Source organism: Lycium barbarum, chromosome 4, assembly GCF_019175385.1.
Source record: "Lycium barbarum isolate Lr01 chromosome 4, ASM1917538v2, whole genome shotgun sequence".
NCBI classification, from domain to species: domain Eukaryota; kingdom Viridiplantae; phylum Streptophyta; class Magnoliopsida; order Solanales; family Solanaceae; genus Lycium; species Lycium barbarum.
In genome coordinates, this window is record NC_083340.1 from 147,738,255 (window position 1) to 147,757,831 (window position 19,577).

General features: G+C 34.8%; 2 protein-coding genes across 2 annotated transcripts; one reads left to right on the forward strand and one right to left on the reverse strand.

The window, feature by feature from the left end:
• The first annotated feature begins 1,022 nt into the window (after nt 1-1,022).
• Nucleotides 1,023-2,988, forward strand: LOC132636967 (36.4 kDa proline-rich protein-like). Its single transcript, XM_060354082.1, has 2 exons — nt 1,023-1,822; nt 2,811-2,988. The coding sequence occupies exon 1, from the start codon at nt 1,082-1,084 to the stop codon at nt 1,814-1,816; it is 735 nt and encodes a 244-aa protein (XP_060210065.1). The 5' UTR covers nt 1,023-1,081; the 3' UTR covers nt 1,817-1,822; nt 2,811-2,988.
• A 1,717-nt stretch (nt 2,989-4,705) lies between these two features.
• Nucleotides 4,706-10,752, reverse strand: LOC132636968 (zinc finger BED domain-containing protein DAYSLEEPER-like). Its single transcript, XM_060354083.1, has 2 exons — nt 10,419-10,752; nt 4,706-7,463 (listed from the first exon to the last, which is right to left on the reverse strand). Exon 2 carries the CDS (start codon nt 7,441-7,443, stop codon nt 4,933-4,935), a length of 2,511 nt encoding a protein of 836 aa, XP_060210066.1. The 5' UTR covers nt 7,444-7,463; nt 10,419-10,752; the 3' UTR covers nt 4,706-4,932.
• Between the last annotated feature and the right edge of the window lie 8,825 nt (nt 10,753-19,577).

Sequence of the window (19,577 nt, forward strand, 5' to 3'; positions counted from 1 at the left end):
TTTTCTTCAATTCTTCTTTACTTGCTTTAATTAATTCTTGACCTTTTTTTCCTCCCTCTTTCTCAATTATTAATCTCTTGATATACACGTTGCGTGCATATCCCATATCAATGAGTACTAAATTTTAAAATATCACATAAATATTAAGTAATAAAGATAAATAATATTATGATAAAATTTAAAGGATATTGTAATCTTTTACCGATGTTTGCGCTAAGTGAAGATGATTGAGTTAAAGCTACAATTCTTGATTCTTTCTCAACTTTGTATATGCATCAACACACAAAGACATTGGAGGATGAAGATATTGAAGTAACGATATTAGATGGTTTATACAGGTAAGGATTTTAACGTGGAAAATCTGTTTCTCTCTAAGTTTTAGAGAATAAGGCATCCTATTCCTACAATTTTTTTAGACTGCTTAGATTTCTTTAATCTCAGAATATCTAGAAGAGAACACTATTAAATAAATCGAAAAAGATAAATAACCTGAACGTAACCCAAAATCCAACAAACCGACCCGTTTATCCTATTTGGATGGCGTGGCACCCGGAACCTTCAAATTCTGGATCCGCCTCTGCTCGCATGCCTTACTTTTTGATCATTTTGATGGAGTTAACGAAGAAAGTAAACAAATTATGCTCACATTTTTGTCAATAAACACAGGAAAAGAATTATGCATGCATATTCAGAACGCTTTTAACTCGACCCCCTTTTCTTCAAGAAGCCAGTTTAATAGAGCAAAAGTAACAAAGCGAACGAGCCTTCCACAGAGGCAAGTGAAGTTGGCGGGCTCCATTGCTATGTCTAATCGTGATTATACATAACAATGGAGATTAAGTAAAAGTACTAATACATATTCATGCACATGCAAGATCACATTGAGTTGCCAGCTAGCAAAAATTGGCCATATAGTAGTCCCCCTTGTTCACGTGCATTGGTTTTAGGGTATTTTTGTTTTCATTCATCAATCATCAAGTACTCACTCTCATAAGTCATATGTATATAACACCACACTCTTTGTTCCAAAATTCTCAATTCCCCCTTTCTTTTCCTTTCCTTTCTCCAGAGGAAAAAAAAAATGGAGTCTTTTAAGATAACTTCTCTTCTTTTCATTTGCATGCTTTCCCTTTCCTCTCTTACTCCCATTCTTGGTTGTAACTATTGTGGTAAACCTCCAAACAAGCCCAAAAAGCCCAAAACTCCCTCTCCAAGTGTCAAGCCCCCTATTAATTTGCCACCTATTGGAGTTCCACCAATTGTAAAACCACCCATCAAGTTGCCACCAATTGAAAAACCACCCATTAAGTTGCCACCTATTGGAGTTCCACCTGTCACAGTTCCACCTAAGTTGCCACCAGTTGGAGTTCCACCAATTGTAAAACCACCCATCAAGTTACCACCAATTGGAATTCCTCCCATCAAGTTGCCACCAGTTGTAAAGCCACCCATTGATTTACCACCAGTAGTTCCACCAGTTGTAATGCCACCAACTACTAAACCAATTGTACCATCACCAACTACTGCACCATGTTCACCACCAACAAGTACTCAGGCAACATGCCCAATTGACACATTGAAACTTGGTGCATGTGTGGATCTTCTTGGTGGGCTTGTTCATATTGGAGTTGGTGACCCTGCTGTTAATGAATGTTGTCCAATTCTTAAGGGACTTGTTGAACTTGAAGCTGCCGCTTGCCTTTGCACAACACTTAAAGTCAAACTACTTAACCTTAAAATCTATGTCCCTCTTGCTCTTCAACTCCTTGTTACTTGTGGGAAGAATCCACCACCTGGCTACACTTGCTCCGTCTAGATTTAAGTTAAGTATATGCATTTTTTGCTAACCGAATTTAATTTCTATGCATTAACGGTATAAAAAAATATTTTCACAATCACTTATAAGGTGATAACTATTTTAAAAAAAAAAATCCAATCAGTGGCGGAGCCACATGGAATGAAGTTTGGTCGGTCAGTTAAACATCCTTCGTGTATACATCCATCTTGGATTTTAGTACAGTACAAGCTCTGTTTTTGCTAACCGAATTTAAGCTTTTACGCGTTAATGATAATAAAAAATATCCGCACCGTCACTTATAAGGTAGTATTTATTTTTTATTCTCCCACCCAATTTACAGTACTCGCTTTGTGACACGGCCACTAGTGGTGTCATAGAGAGTAAAGTATAACGTACAATAATCATTCTGCATGAATTGTTTTGGCCAAATAACTTTTCCAGTGACATAATTATCAATTTTCATAGTAAATGTCAACCTTTATGTGCGGGAAAATTTTATTATGTACCTCATACAACTAACATTAGTAATAAATTTTGTCATTCTTATATAATTAGAAGCTGGGTCCAACTTATAGCCACGGGCATTTTTTTATTTTTTATTTTTTTATTTACACTATTAGTGCAATTTTATCTGCCTTGGTAGGATACTTGCTCTATTTTTCAAAGTCATGACTTTGATCCACTCATTATGGATAATTACGTGTAACCTTTTTAAGCGACCTGATAGTAAAATTATTTATACATTTTTTATGTATAAAAATTTAGATCGAAGAAGCTGCGTAGATAGTTTAGTCACGTGAATCGCGATTTTAGTTTGTGTATTGCTGCTATTCTTTTCTTTTTTTTTTTTTTTTTTTTGCTGCTATTCTTTTATTTTTAGTAGACCTGGGATTTTTTTTAAATCTTTTTGTGGAATAATAGATATTTAGCAATATCATTCTTTTATTTTTATTTTTTCTTTTAAAGAAGGAATTAGTTAAACTCATTAGTTTAAATTCTGTCTGAATTACAGGTTCCAAGCTATGATTTGAAGAATTGCATGGATCGACATGAGAGGATGTCGAATTTATGATTTATTTAATTTCTCTCCCTCCAAATTGTATTTTAGTTTGTGTATTGCTGCTATTGTTTACTTTTGGCATTACTGAATTGCAATTCATTAATGAAATTATTTCAGTGTATTGTTTCAATCTCATTTGTTGCAAATAAGTGTGATGAACCAAGTATTAGAGTATTTATCTGTAACTGGTATCTTTAATTTTTGTATAATTTTAGTTTATTGCAATCATTTGTTGGAGCAATTTTATGGAGATATTGCTTACAGAGTTGTTAAAAGCGTGATGACTCAAACATTAATCAGATGCTATCATATGAGAAAATTTTAACATGTAACTCAAACATATACAAACTATAACCAAAAGGGTTTAAAATGATTATAGTTAGGGTTGTTTGGTAGATAGTCGAAATAGTCCCGGGATTATATATCCCATCTATTGAGATTATTTTATACCATCTAAAATATGGTATAAAATAATTCCAATATAAGTGGGATAAGAAGGTATAAGCTGGGTTATCCCAGCACTAATTTTTGTACCATGTTTGGTACAAGGTATAAATTTATCCCAGGATAAATTTATACCTTCTACCAAACATGATATAAAAATTAGTGCTGGGATAACCCACATTATGCCTCACATTTTTTTTTAATTGATATGGTCACTTTAAGTGGATAACTCCAACTTGGTCACCGGTAAGTGTGGTGAATGATATAGATTTATTTACTCTTTAATCAAAGGTTTCAAATTAAATTTTGAGAACGAAGAATATTTCGGTAGAAAATCTCGTTGGAAAGCCAAAATTAGCTCCAAAAAAAAAATGAAACCCTCAACCATAAAATCATATGTTTCATTGTCCACATTACAAACTCTTATATGTATGTACCTCTTTAACGGCAGTAGTTCATTCCAATTCTGTTAGCAAATCGCCTTCCTTGTATGGAAGAGAAACTTCGAATTTTTAGCTTGTTTGTACTTCCTTATAGAGTAGGCCCTTGGGGTATTCTATTTGCTCATATTCCTCTGATTAGAACACTTGGATAACCAGTTTGTTGATAGAATAACACCTGCTAAACATTTAGGTCTCAGTCCATAAAAACACTTGTTCTCATTTAGTATGTGCTTTAGATTTGGAACATCCAATAGTACTACCTGAAAAGTTAGAGAAAGATCAAGACCCTTAAAAGACGGTAAAGACATATTGAGAAACTAATAAGAGCAATGCTGTGCATGAATCATCCTACGTTCATGCAAGATACAAAAAAGAATTGGACCCCAAGGGGATATGATGTAGGCAACATATTCCGACGCAAGTATCAGCTATTTATTTCATAACTTGAATCCATAATCTACATGTCACACATGACTTTACCATTGCTTCAAAACCCCTTTAATTATTGAAATACTACATTAAAAAATAAGAGATGAGCCTAAATGAAACGATATAAGCAGTAAGAATTCAAATGGCAGTCTCCAACAGATTTGAGGCATAGTCGTTATTGTAATAGCATTACACCTTCTGACACAAGTGAAAAATGCAGTTAACATAACCATCTATTTGAGAAGAAAACATTAAACTGAAAAACTAAGTAACAACATGAAATAAATGGAAAAGAGAAGATCAAGCGAAGCCTTGAAAAGAAGTTAAAAATGAAAATAGAAGAATGAAACAAAACACCAATATCCTTCTTGAGGAGTTGATTATAGTGTCCTACAAAATCATCCTCAGGCTAATGCAAATCAGAATTAACTCTTAAAAGGGTACAAAAAGACGATTGACTAGTAGAAATAAATAAGAAAATTAACTGCATAATATTAAGCAGCACAACTATATCAACATATATTCATATCATACACAAGATTAAAACTACTTTCATGCATTCAAACATCAACGAGAAAAGACATTGAAAACGGCGACTAAACTCTCCAATAAGCCTCACGTGTTATCAAATTATGATACAAGAAACTCAACTCTCGGACGACACAAAGGAGATAAATGTTATAACAGTCTAAAAAGAAAACGGAAATCAGCTACAAAGTCTATATTCTAGACAGGTATTTAACACATCACAGAAAAAACTAAATCGGGACTTCCATTTTTATTGGTGCATGTAAAGAAGTATTTACAGATGCATTCTGAAGCCAATCCTTCGCGCAAATGAGGGCCTCAACAGTCTCGGGTCGCAAAGAACACCTGTAACGATCCATCTCTTTCCCTACCGTGCTAAATACAGCGTCAGCTGTAACGGTAGAAACCGGAACTGACAAGATATCACGAGCCATTTTCGACAGGGTTGGGTACTTCATCCTGTTAAGCTTCCACCAACCCACCACATCAAACTCGTGAACACGAGGCAACAAGGACTCTTCCAAATATTGATCAAGTTCTGACCTTGACTGCTGGCTTGTCGTCTCCATAATATAAGCATCAAAATCTGTAAGGCCGGCCTCACCGGCCCCGCCATTCTCCTGCTTCAAAGCTCCACCGTTTACCTCTTCGGCATAAGTTGGAGTCAGAGGTAGAGGAAGTGCCACATATTCAAGGAAGAGCTCGTGGATTCCTTCTTCGACAATCTTCACATAGGTGGCAGCTTCTTCACCGTATATTTTCGTGAAGCTGAATTCGACGAGCTTCATTTTGAAGCGTGGGTCCATTACTACGGCGATAGCTAATATTAGACAACAACTCTTCCAGTATTTATCAAACTCCTCTTGCATTGTTTTAGTAAGGCTGCTGATGGATGGATCTTCGTTTGCTGCAGCACGAGCGAGTTCCAATTGAATCTTCCACGCTTCATGGAAGAACGTGTTGGTTGTTGGAATTGTTGGTGCAGTCAGAAGATTGGCTGTGTCGAATAGGATTTTCAAGTAGTTACACAGAACCTCGACTTGCTTCCAATCTTCCATTGACGGGGCGTCCTTGTAATCAGGATCGGATGTATCCAAGCATGAAAATACTTCCTTCAACTCTGATGCAGCCAACAACATCTCGTAAGTCGTGTTCCATTGAGTTTGGTCATCGAGTGCCAAAGTCTTTGTGCTCGGCACCTGAAGCTGCTGTTTGAGCTCGATAAACTTTTCCTCATGGGATTCCGATGTTTTCACGTACTTCACGCTATCTCTTATTTTCTTAACAGTTCCATGCAAAAACTTAAATGCACCTTGAGCAATGCTGCTTAACGTTCGAGCAAGACAACTTGCTACCAACAACTGACCATTGAGCACAAGAGGGTTCTTCACAGATAGTAAAGCTCTAAGATTATCAACAGCCGAATCACCCAACGGTTGATTAATAGTGACAGAAAATAACTTCCCTTCCATGCTCCAGTCAGAAAGGCAAGCAGCAACAGCATGGCTAAAAGCCGTGTCGGAATCTGGATATGGTTCCATGATGATATTGAGTATTTTCCTGTGAATTTTCCAGTCACTGTCAATATATTGCCCGGTTATGAACACGTAGCCCACGGTGTAGCAGGAGGACCACATATCTAGGGTTAAGCAGATTCGTCCAGGCACTCCTTCAATTACCTTCTGAATGGCTTGTTTCTCTCTAAGATAAGTTGCAACACAATCTCCTTGCACAGTGTTGAAGCTCACCATATCGAAACGAGGTTGAAGATTCTGGACAAAAGCAAGAAAGCCTGAATGCTCAACCATGTGAAGGGGATAGTCGTGCATGATGATCATCCTAGAGATCTCCTGGCGGCACCGGTCGGGATCAAAAGCAAGGTAAGGAGCAGAAGCAGTCCGATAACGTCGTTTTGGTGGATCGGTACTACCACCATATCCACTCACCTTAGAAGGTGTACTATTATACGGGCTCAATTGATTATTATTCTGTTGGTTTCGTAGGACTACTGGACAGGTTCCTTTGGCGATATGGCGCTTCAGGTGACTAGTGCCAGCTACTTTTGAACCTGTACTGTATGCAAATGATTGCTTGCACTGCTTACATTGTGCCCTTCTAGTTCCACCGCCCATATTTTCAATGGTGAAGTGTTCCCAAACTATTGACTTCTTTTTCCTACGCTTGCTCGGTGGTGTTTCTAGATTGTTTGGAGGTGTTTCTATATAGTTGGGTTGTGGCTCTGCAAGGACCATCTCGTTTAGCGGGATTAGCTCATCGTCCGGAACCATTTCATTCCTGGGGACTATCTCATTACCATGCACCATATGATGTTCATGTGCCATCTCATGTTCCGGCACCATCTCATGATGATGTTCATCTGTCATCTCATGTTCTGGCACCATCTCGTGATTATGTTCATGTATCATCTCATGTTCCGGAACCATCTCGTGATTATGTTCATGTGTCATCTCATGTTCCGGCACCATCACATGATTATGTTCATGTATCATCTCATTTTCCTGCACCATCTCGTGACTCTGTTCATGTGTCATCTCATTTTCCGGCACCATCTCATGACTCTGTTCATGTGTCATCTCATTTTCCGGCACCATCTCATGACTCTGTTCATGTGTCATCTCATTTTCCGGCACCATCTCATGACTGTGCTCATGTATCATCTCACTTTTCGGCACTGTCTCATGATTCTCAGTGGGAGTAGCTGGGGTTTCTGGGGTCGCCATCAATGTCCAGAAGCTCAAGGCTGCGGGAAGCAAGACACTATCAATTATCGGTATAATATAATGATAAAGAAAATGAGAAAGAAAAAGAAAAACATGTGTATCGTAAACTGAAGAAAAAGAAGTGCGGAGAAATAAAAACATCCCTGAAAGTAGCACCATATGGGTGTGCGTCTGTGCATTTTTTTGTGATAAGTCTCAGGAAACTAAGATTCTTTTTTGTGTTAAAAAAAAAAAAAAATCAATATGAATTCGCTTCTTCCTCTATATTCTCTCTCCCTCCTCCCCTCTGTAAACTAGTGTCTATTTGATATTTTCCCTACGGCTCGACGTATTCAATCTCCGATAAGTTTAAACACACAACTCATTCACTCCTCTGTCAATAGTAGAGAAAGCACTCCTTTATCAGTGCAACCTCTTTCCCAGTAAAGAAAGAAATGGCTACAGCAACATTAACATTCCTTCGAATGGCTTAGGTCCTAAAGAAATGTTAATGTTGCACCTTTGCTCCATAAAGACGAATAACAGGTGGGTCCGTGGACTTGTCGTAAAGCTCAAAAGTATGACATAAACTTTCTTTTAACCTTCTTCCGGCTAACGGCAGAGCTGTACATAGTATTTCAAACTTAAAAAGCGTTTGGACATGAATTGGTTGATGGTTGAAAAAAGGTTTGATGTTAAGTTGACAAAATGGTATTTGAAAGTTGTATTTTGACATGAAAAAATAGTTGAAGTATTGTGAGTTGAACTTGAATCTGTTTTTCAAACTTCAAATTCCATATTTCAAGTTTGAAGTTGAAATAGTGGGCCAGTTTGATGAGCAAAATGCATGCCTTGATGCTTCTTGGAAGGCCCGGTGTTAGTGGACACCTCCACTAACACCGGCACGATCCGAATTCCCAGCTGACCCAGAGCTCAATAATAATAATAATAATAGTCCTCCTAAGGCAATAAGGAGTTAGTTCTTCAGAGCTGAACAATTCAGCCCTTGGTGCTTTCTAAAAGGCCTAATGTAACCTCCACCAACACGGCCCGTCCCGAATTCACAGCTGACCCAAACTTCAATTAATAATAGTCCTCCTAAGGCAACAAGGAGTTGGTTCCGCAAAGCTGCACAACCCAGCCCTTGTGCATCTAGGGAGGCCCCGTGTGACCTCAATCAACACCGGCCCGAATTCACGGCTGACCCAAAGTTCAATAATAATAGTAGTCCTCCTAAGGCAACAAGGAGATAGCTCCTCAGAGCTGAAAATCCAGGCCTTGGTCTTCTTGGAAGGCCCTGTGTAACCTCCACCAACACCGGCCCAGCCGGCCCAAATTCACAGCTGACCCAAAGTGGGTCATTTGCACGATTGCCCTTCAAAGGCACTGGCCTTTAATTTTTGCCCCTCAAATTGTTGGTCTTTAATATTTGTCCTTCGCCTAATACCCCGAGGCTTTGGATTCAAACTCCGGCTCAGTCCAAAACTCTGCCTTTCGATTTTATTTTATTTTTTAAATTTTTTGACTGAGCCGGTTTCGAACCCGGTACCCATGGGTTTTTAGGCAAGGGAAAAAATTAAGGACCAAACAAACTGAGGGGCAAAAATTAAAGACCAGTGCCTTTGAAGAGCAATCCGCACAAAAAAACGACCCAAAGTTTAATAAAAATAAGTCCTCCAAAAAACAACAAGGAGGATAGTATTGGGTTAAAATGGACATTTCACAACACATGGGCTAACAACAAGTACAAACAACTACTTGCTAAAATCTGACTCAGAAAATGGATCAAACATGGGCTTCTAGATAAAATCTAAACAAAGCCCACATCAAAATCCTCTTTTCTAATAACAATGGATCCATAACACTGCCCAGAAGAAAAAAAAATCTCCAAAAATTTCAAGAATCATTTCACAAACGGCCTAAATTTCATTAAACCTGCAACTTCAAGCCCAGAACATCAAAATTATATATATAAATCCTAACTTTTTTTAAAATATATCAGCAGATATTTTAATTAAGCCTGAGACACTTCAAATAACAAAATACAGTTATAAAAAAACAAAAATCTAACAACACAGCTTTAAAACCTTATTTTAACCTATGTTGCTCGGACTCTTCAAAAATGCCAACGGGTGCATGTCGAACACTCCAAAAACAGTGTATTTTTGGAGAATCCAACATGGGTGCGGCCACATTTTTGGAGAGTCCGCGCAACATAGATTTTGACCACGAATCTACTAGAAAACAAGGAATTAGCATAGCTAAACAGTATCTAGCTACGGATTAGTGACGGATTATAAGAAAATTCACTATTTAGCGACGGATTAGCTAGGGAATATCGACAAATTCCGTAGTAGTATAAATTATCTAGCACACATTTACACAAAAATATAATCATTTCATAGATTCAACCAAACAATCTTCACAGTAACACAATAAACCAATAACAAAATATCCAAAAACATAAAAATAAATCAAATCTTAATTGAACAAAAGGAAACTAATAAAGAATTTTAAAAAGAATACTATAACTATTGAAAAATTTGAATTTTGAGCAATACCCAAGTACCAAAATGGAATTTTGAGCAAAACCCAAGTACCAAAATGGAATTTTCAGCAATACCCAAGTACCAAAATGGAATTTTGATCAAAACCCAAGTACCAAAATTGAATTTTGAGCAAAACCCAAGTACCAAGATTGAATTTTGATCAAAACCCAAGTACCAAGATTGAATTTTGAGCAAAACCCAAGTACCAAGATTCAATTTTGAGCAAAACCCAAGTACCAAAATTGAATTTTGAGCAAAACCCAAGTACCAAGATTGAATTTTGAGCAAACCCCAAGTACCAAAATTGAATTTTGAGCAAACCCCAAGTACCAAGATTCAATTTTGAGCAAAAATCCAAGTACCAAAATAAAGCAATAAAAAATAAATCACATTTAAATTGAACATAAAAGTAAAATAAGGAAAAAAATTAAAAAGAAATTACTATACCTGTTGAAATAAAATTGAATTTTGAGCAATACCCAAGTATTAAAAATTCAATTTTGAGCAAAACCCAAGTACTAAAATTGAATTTTGATCAAACCCCAAGTACCAAAATTGAATTTTGAGCAAAATCCAAGTACCAATTTCGAAACCGGTGAGTTTTTTTTTTTTCAAGAACCGGTAGTGAAGCAGATCTAGGGTTTGCGCCGTAGCAAGAAGAGGAGAGAGAAAGAAGAGAGAGAATTGGGCTTTGAACCCGAAATAAAAACCAAACTGGACTTATTGTTATGATATTTTTTTGGGGTAGATTGGTTATTAGTGAAAGGTTCAATTGACCAAAAAAAAAAGATTTAAATTGTGTAATTGGATATGGACTTGATGTGTGAAAATTGAAGGTGTATTAGTGTGTGTTTTTTTTGTTTGGGTTAGATTTTTAACGTACCCTTTTTGGTGAAGTTGGCTTTGATGTGTCATGTGTGGTGTGATGGACCATAGCCCACTTTTTTATGGTATTTTTTGGTTGGTTAGTATTAGCTAGGGGGGTGGACTCTTTGTTATGATATTTTTTTGGGGTCTATTGGGGATTGGCTATTAGTGATAAGATTCTATTGACAAAAGAAAAGATTAAAATTGTGTAATTGGATATGGACTTGATGTGTGAGAATTGCAGGTGTATTAGTGTGTTTTTTTTTTTTTTTTGGGTTAGAATTTTAACATACCCTTTTTGGTAAAGTTGGCTTTGATGTGTCATGTGTGGTGTGATGGACCATAGCCCACTTTTTATGTTATTTTTTTGGTTGGTTGGTTAATATAGCTAGGGGGGTGGACTCTTTGTTATGATATTTTTTGAGGGTCTATTGGGGATTGGTTATTAGTGATGAGATTCTATTGACAAAGAAAAAAGATTAAAATTGTGTAATTGGATATGGAGTTGATGTGTGAAAATTGAAGGTATGTTAGTGTGTGCTTTACATATACCCTTGTTTGGTAAAGTTGGCTTGATGTGTCATGTGTGGTGTGATGGACCATAGCTCACTTTTTATGGTATTTTTTGGTTGGTTGGTTGGTTGGTATAGGTAGGGGGTGGACTCTTTGTTATGATATCTTGGGGTTCTTTTGCGGATTGGTTATTAATGATAAGGTTTTTATTGACAAAAAACATTAAAGGTTTTTTGGTTATTTTAAAGATCCACTTATTGTTTTTCCAATGTGTGAGAATTGAAGGTGTGTTTTACATCTTTTCGGTCAAGTTGGCTTGATGTGTGACTTATATGGACCATAGCCCAATTCCTATGGTATTTTTGGTTGGGTAGCGTAGGTAGCGGGTGGGTTGGGTGAGTGGTGTGTAGCCCACAGAAATTTTGTTATGGTATTTTTGAGGTCTTTGGGGATTGGTTATTAGTGATAAGGTTCATTGTCAAAAAAACATTAAATTGCAATATGGACTTTTCCTAATGGTCCATTTATGTGTGAAAATTGAAGGTGTGTTAGTGTGTGTGTTTTGGGGTTAAATTTTTAACATATACCCTTTTTGGTCCAGTTGGCTTGATAGCCCACTTTTTATGGTGTTTTTGACCAAAAAAAGGGATAGCAATACCAAAAATATTAGTAAATTGTATATGGATATGGACTTTTAATTTTTTAGGTCCATTTATTGTTTTTTCAATGAGTGAAAATTGAAGTTGTACACTGTGTGTGTGTGTTTTGAGTTAAATTTTACACACCCTTTTTGGTGACGTTGGCTTGATGACCATAGCCCACTTTTTATGGTATTTTTGGTTGGTTTAGTGTAGCTAAGGGGGTGGTGGGTGAGTGTAGCCCACTGGAATTATGTGTGGACTTTGTTTTATGGGGTCTACATTGCGGCTTAAAATTGGAATTGGAGGAATGGGGTTCCTTCTTTTAGAAGAATTTTGATATTTAGCCAATTATAGTGGGGGTAAAGTTTCAATTTTGAAACAAAAGGGATGACAAACACAAGATTAACCATTGAACCCAAAAAACCAAACTGGACTCTTTGTTATGATATTTTTTGGGGTCAATTGGGGATTGATTATTTAGTGATAAGGTGCAACTGACAAAAAACATTAAATTGTAATATGGACTTTTTTTTAAGGTCCATTTAATGTGTGAAAATTGAAGGTGTGTTTTTGGGGTTATGCTACACACCCTTTTTGGTAAAGTTGGCTTGATGTGTCATGTGTGGTGTGATGGACCACAGCCCACTTTTTATGGTATTTTTGATTGGCTAATGTCTGTAGCTGGGGGGGGGGGGGGGGGGAGCCCACTCGAATTTTTGTTATGATCTTTTTGGGGTTTTTGCTTATTGGTCACTAGTGATTAGGTTCATTTTGACAAAAATAAGAGGATCATTTGCACAAATGCTGGGAGGATGGTCTTTAATTTATATCCTTCGGCACTTAAGTAACACAAAAATGGCAAAATATATTCCTGACATTTCGAGTTCGAACCTAAACAAAGTAGAAAAATTAATTTTGCAAGGCAGGATTTTCATAGAAACTATGCATATTTGTACAAAGTTATGTCTTAAGGCATAGTTATGTCGTACGCGTTTTCCGGCATAGTTTGTAGTATAACTTAATTTCTAGAAAACTATGCCGGACAAGACATAGTTTCTATGTAACTACATAGAAACTATGCCTCAAAGCATAATTTTGCCCCGAATAGGGATAGTTTCTATGAAACCATTGCCTTCCGCGATTTTTTTTTTTAACTCTACTTGGGTTCGAATCCAAAATCTTTGGTTTCATTGACTAACGAATAAAGGTACTTTGGCCCACAAATTTTCGTTAAATGAGAAGTATGGACAAAAATTAAAAGCCAACGATTTGAGGGACAAAACTTAAACCAGTCCATATGAAGGACAATCCGCGCAATTTTTTTGCAAATTAAAAGATACCAATACCAAAATTATTAATTTGTAATTGGATATGGAGTTTTATTTTTTTAAAGTCCATTTATTGTATGGGATTTCAATGTATGAAAATTGAAGGTTTGTTAGTGTGTGTTTTTTAGGTTAACAAAACATACCCCTTTCGATCAAGTTGGCTTGATGTGTGTTTTACATTGGTGTGATGAACCATAGCCCAGTTTTTATGGTATTTTTGGATGGTTTAGAATAGCTAGGTGGATGGTGGATGGTGGTGGGGTGTAGCCCACTAGAATTTTGTGCGGACTAAGTTTATTATGGGGTCTACATTGTGGCTAAAATTAGAATCGGAGGAATGGGTTCCTTCTTTAAGGATTATTTTGATAGTGTTGAAACAAAAGGGATGACGTCTTAATCAAGATCAAATCTTCGATCAGTGTTTTAAAAGGCAGTTCTGGAACTCGCCTCGGGGCTCGCCCCTGGGGCGGGGCACTAGTAAAATGCCCCAGGGCTCACGTGCGAGGCTTAATTCCTGCGAGGCTTACGCCCTAAGTGCCTGATTGTACGCCCTAAACACGCCTAACGCCCAACGCTCAGGGCTCGCCTAACAGTTCTTACACAATTATATGTTAAATTCCTTAATTAAAACCGTTGACCCTCATAATTCTTTAACAAATGATTGATACTTAATAATTTTTCATTTACCGAAATAAGAAGATTGGGTATAACTCAAATAACAAATCGTAGTATTGCATATTTACTATATGAGAACATCGTGAGGGTGAATATCACTTAATATTTCTTTTAAGAATACATAACCGAATTGTGAATTTTCACTTGTCATTGGTCTTTTGTCCTATGTATCAAAATTATCATATTTTATTATTTCTCTATTTGAAAGTAATTTTATTTTTATTCATGAAGGAGTTACGTTTCAATTATAATACTGATAAAGTTGTTTATAGGGAGATACAATGACTAAAATGATAGTAATATTGTTTTAACAAATTGTGATTTTTCATTGTGTGAATGTTAAGATGTTAGAGTTGATTTGCATTTCATAATAGCTTTTATTTCATTATATTGTTTAAACTTGTAAGGTTATATATATATATATATATATATATATATATATATATATATATATATATACAAACTTTTCTTTTATTTTTAATGTAATTTTATCTATTTAAAAATATTTATTATAATTATATTATTTTATGAAATACAAAAAATTAAATACCCATGGGGCTTACGCCCCGTGCCTCGGGCCTTACGCCTCACCCAGACATATGTAAAACGCCCCGCCTTTTTAAACACTGTCTTCGATAATGTTGAAATTGATCCAAAGAAGCAATAACCTACACAAAAGAAATTATGTTTGTCGGGAGGCGGAGGCAGATCTATAATTTTGAGTGTCTACGCTTTGAATTCTAGAAAAAAACAGTTTAATATGTTCTGAATAGATTATTTATACATATTTTATCAATTTCTTAACACAAACTAAATTTTGTCAAACTCATTGCTAGAACTCTAGCTCCACACCTATCGGGAGCGAACTATGAGAAATTATGGCTCTTGGACACTTTGATTGCTTGGGGTAATCTGCCTAGGCTATATTAACGATTAACATGGTTCTAGATTTTAAATCCTTGCAAAAATGGCCCAAAGGTAACTAGGCAACAAAACATATCTAGAGTGAATTTGGTGAGTCCAACTCAGCCCATTCCTCGAGTCGTGCATACATATGTCAAAGAAAATTTGAAATAAATAAATCATTCGCTCTAAATTCATTGACCTTCGAATTTTGAATGCTTTTTTCTGATTATGCATAGGCAATTACCACATATTAAATAAAATTGAAAGCATAATTGGAAACAAACAAACAAAAAAAAAAAAGTAACCTATCGTACACGACTCTATAAAAACTATGTTTAAGTTATCTTCACGTGGATAATGATGCGGAAAATATTTTTTTTGTTGGGCAAGCAAACTTTATTACTTATTTATTTGACTTAGTTTCCCTTAGTTTGCTATGTATGTACTATTCATTTATCTTTTTTGTCCCTTGATTTTATTGGAGAAAACTCTTCATCTTTCATTGACTCAAACTCAGTCTCCGTTAGAAAACTCAAATATCGTTTATTTTTGTCCAAGTGCGGCGTGGCAAAATTACATGGCTTAATCAAAGATGTTGATCATTTAATACCCACCGTTGGATTGCCTATGATAGTTGTACATAGAGAAAGGCATCAGAACTTTCCTTGCACATGACTAGCACATTGGAGAATAATTAGTTGTTAGGATTTGTTATACATAGTGCAATAATAATAAGACAAATGTACAATGACATTTTTCTTTTCCATTTATTTTATGAACAGAATGCATGTATATATACATGATTGAGTATGAAACAATCAACAAAAAAAATTCCAAATCATTTCTTATTCAATCTAACAGATTTTGAGAGTTAATAAGGAGGGGAAGAATTTTGCTTGGTTGTAAAAATGTACCTTTTTTTTTTTTTCTCATTTTCATTTGTTTTATAAGATCTTCTGCAATTAATATGGGTTTGGGAGGAAGGGGGGGGGGGGGGGGGGGGATCCTAATTATTATGGAAAGAATCATTATGGGAGGAAATCACACCGATTATTATGGATAAAATAACACTAATTATTATGGTAAGAAAATCCCACCAATTAAGTTGAATATCCGTCCACAACTTTATTACCAACTAGTGAAATGGTCCGCGCTTCACGCGATTGTGAAGTATAATTTTTCGTTACAATTATAAACATCAAATATCAAAAAATTATCGCAGATAAGTAAATAAAGTTATATATATTATGTTTACATTTAGTTTAATGTTTCTACCAAGAAAAGGGAAAAATACAACGTGCTAATAAATATAAAAACTATAGATTTATTGAGAATAACTCCCTCTATCTCTCTTCGAATACTGCATCGACCTGATACCAAAACCAAAAAAAATAAATTCAAAACAATAAATGACCCAATAATTTGCCATTAGAAAAACTAAAAGAGAAAGAAAGGATAACGTAATATAAAAATAATTTTACTCCAGTAATAAATAAAATCATTATTTTAAAACATACCAAAATTTCTTGAAAGCTCGTAATCCATTTGGAGTTTAATTACATGCTTTATGAACTTTGCAAATTTGTGCTCTTTTTCTATGGCGGTACTCTTTCTATTTTTAAGAGATTTATGATCTAACCATATATATTGTCTAAAATTGCATATATAATTCTTCTTTAGGATATAATTTAGATATTTAACAAATACACCATTAGTTATAAATTGTTGTTTACGCATTTATTTCTTCTCTTTTTCATATTTATATCCTTGAAATAGTTATCTTTGCTTGAGTAATTAAATTAATTCTCCTTCACCTTTTACTAATCTTATGCGACATCTTAAAAATTAGTTACTATTTCAACTAATTTCTCCTAGCATTGCTCATTTTTTAGTTTTCACTGTCATGTTTTAAATCAAGATTTTTTTATTAATATCCCTTGCCATGTTTTAACCGAGAAAGAAAAATTCAATGCCAAAACTAAAAATCCAATCCTCGATAAATGATGAAGACATTAAATGATGAATCAAAGTCCAAAAGGAACTCAAAGAGTTCAAACTCAACATACCATAATAATGATTTCAGAAATTTGAAAAAAAAATTGAGAACTTCTAACAACAAAACAAAAAAAAATGAAAAAGTCGAAGATTATAATTTTACATATCAATAAACAACTTTTCTATTAATTAAATTGTATGTTTGAAAATTACAAATTAATCTACAATCTCATGTTCTATCATTATGGTTATTAAAAGTTGATCCATATGACTAAGGAAGGATATATATACTTCCTTAAGTAGCATGTTCAAATATGTTGGCTCTTCCTTAAGTAGCATGCTCGTATACGTTGGCTTCCTTTCCTACTTCTAAACTTTGAAAATATCCTGGCTTGAAAACACAATAAGTGAACCTTATCATCAAAGAAAGAAAACTGAAAAATTAAGTTAATTAGAAAATATAAAATTTAAAGAATACTTAACTATAAGTTAAAGGGGAAAGATGGACCCGGATATCAACATAACATCATCAAATTCTTTAAAAAATACAAAGAGAAGCAAAGAGAAAAAGTTATTATTATTTTTTTTTAAGAATTTCCCATTCATATCATCAAGAACCCAGAAAAATAATATCAAATGTATGGTTGCAACATACCTTAATGGGGCCGGTTTCCTCGCGGGATAATCAAGTAAGTCCAAAACTCATAATTGGTTCTAGAATCTATGAATGAATACGCAAAAGCAATAAAATTCTCATCAAAATATTTTAGAAAATGTAAGTACTAATTTACAATACCACAGATAGATGGGGAAAGAGAAAAACAGAAACAAAGTTATAATAATATTAGGCATACTGAATCATTGTACCACGTAAAGCCGAACTATGCAAGGATGTCTAACTATATATATATATATATCTTGTAATCTGCATGCAAAATCAGATCAAAAGAGTTAAAAATTTGACCAGCCAAAGAGGCAACAAATGAAGGAATAAGGAAATAAAACTCCAACCCTAATTTCTCAAGCCACGTGATCATCTGTAACAAACATCTACATAATAACAAAATGATACAGCAAAATTTTGACTTCTTAAGCACCTCAAAAGTTTATCAAAATTTTATAGCAAAATTGTGACCCATTCATTTCCTCAGAAACGAAATAGAGGCCACCCAACAATCTCAATATAAATTTCTATTGGTGTGATTTAAGGTGTCATAAACTTGCACATTAAATAATTGGGGGTTATGAATATGAAAGGATTGAGTGTTATGGATGTTACTAATACTAATTAAGAGGACAATTGATGTAATTGAAGAGGTATGAGTTATGGAGATTGATTTTGCAAAATAAAATAATGGAAAGAAATGAGAGAAAAAGTTAAAAAAAGGAGAAAAAAGATAAATACTAATGGAGGTCATAGAGAGGTGCCACATCACCTTGTCTATACTTAGCTTTATATTATATATATATATTCTTGAATGGGGTTGATGGGTTAACTTCAGACATATATTGAGATTGATTGTAAAAGAATGAGCTACTTATTCTGTAAGAGTCTATCCCGCTAGTGATATTGTCTGCTTTAGGTCTCGGCCCGCACGACTTTAGAAAGCATGACTAGAGTCTAAGGCATGCTTCCTTAAATACCCAAGATTTCTTGTATTTTGCATATGTGCTACTCTTCTCCTAAGTTAGGTTGTCATATATTTGCACATACAACAATTAATTAAAATCGGATTACATAAATTATTATAATTAAGGTCCTTTTACATACATTATAATAACTACTTGTCGCGATTATGTAATAGACCAAAATTACGATGAACTCTGACATTCTGTTGCCGATAGTTCAATAATTAGTAGGGAAGGGTACATACTTGCAAATTGCAGTCCCTACTTTTAGTCGAATTTAACCGGTTGTCACGGATGGAAAGATGATAGTTGAACACTATATTCGTTAGAAAATTATACTGTTTATATGAATCAAATATGACATTATATATGTATACATACACCCTTAGCAGAATTCCTCATTTCATCACTAACAAATATGAGCAATTAGATGTATATAAAATTACAAGTTTTAAAAAAAAAAAATGAAAGAACAACATGATGGAAAAGAAATTATAGAACCAATTTTTCCGTCCTTAAAAAATTAAAGAACAAAAGAAGAAAAATATTGGTAATAATGGTGGGCTTCTAATTAGGTTGACTGGTTGTACAATGTTATGCCCAAAGGTCCCTAGCTATAACTTAGTCCTGACCAATGGTTGATTGATTTGATGATGAATTGATTAAGGTCCAGCCCACCACTATATGTTTGACCCAAAAAAAAAAGTTATTGATTTATCGGTATCAAGGTAATCAGCTTCATGATTTAGATATGATTTTGTGTTTTACATATGCTATTGCCCTATCAGTTCGATTAACAACAGTTTCGTGAGTTGTCTTAACGGTTTAACCGCTAACTTAATAAAGTTTTTTAAATTTATCTTTTTTATTCCTGGTTATATAGAGCCACTTTAGCTCTTTGAAAATCGAATCATACCAACTGATAAGAAACCCTAAAGCTTTGTGAGGATTCTATATATATGCCAACTTCAAATATTTGGATATGAAGTTAGGTTTGACATACCTTAATTTCAGACCTTTGAGTAGAAAGTTTTTAATTTCAAACCTCGAAT

What these genes read in the sequence shown, in the direction of transcription:
- LOC132636967 (XM_060354082.1), top strand. Translation starts at nt 1,082, where the DNA reads ATGGAGTCTTTTAAGATAACTTCTCTTCTTTTCATTTGCATGCTTTCC.
- LOC132636968 (XM_060354083.1), bottom strand. Translation starts at nt 7,443, where the DNA reads ATGGCGACCCCAGAAACCCCAGCTACTCCCACTGAGAATCATGAGACA.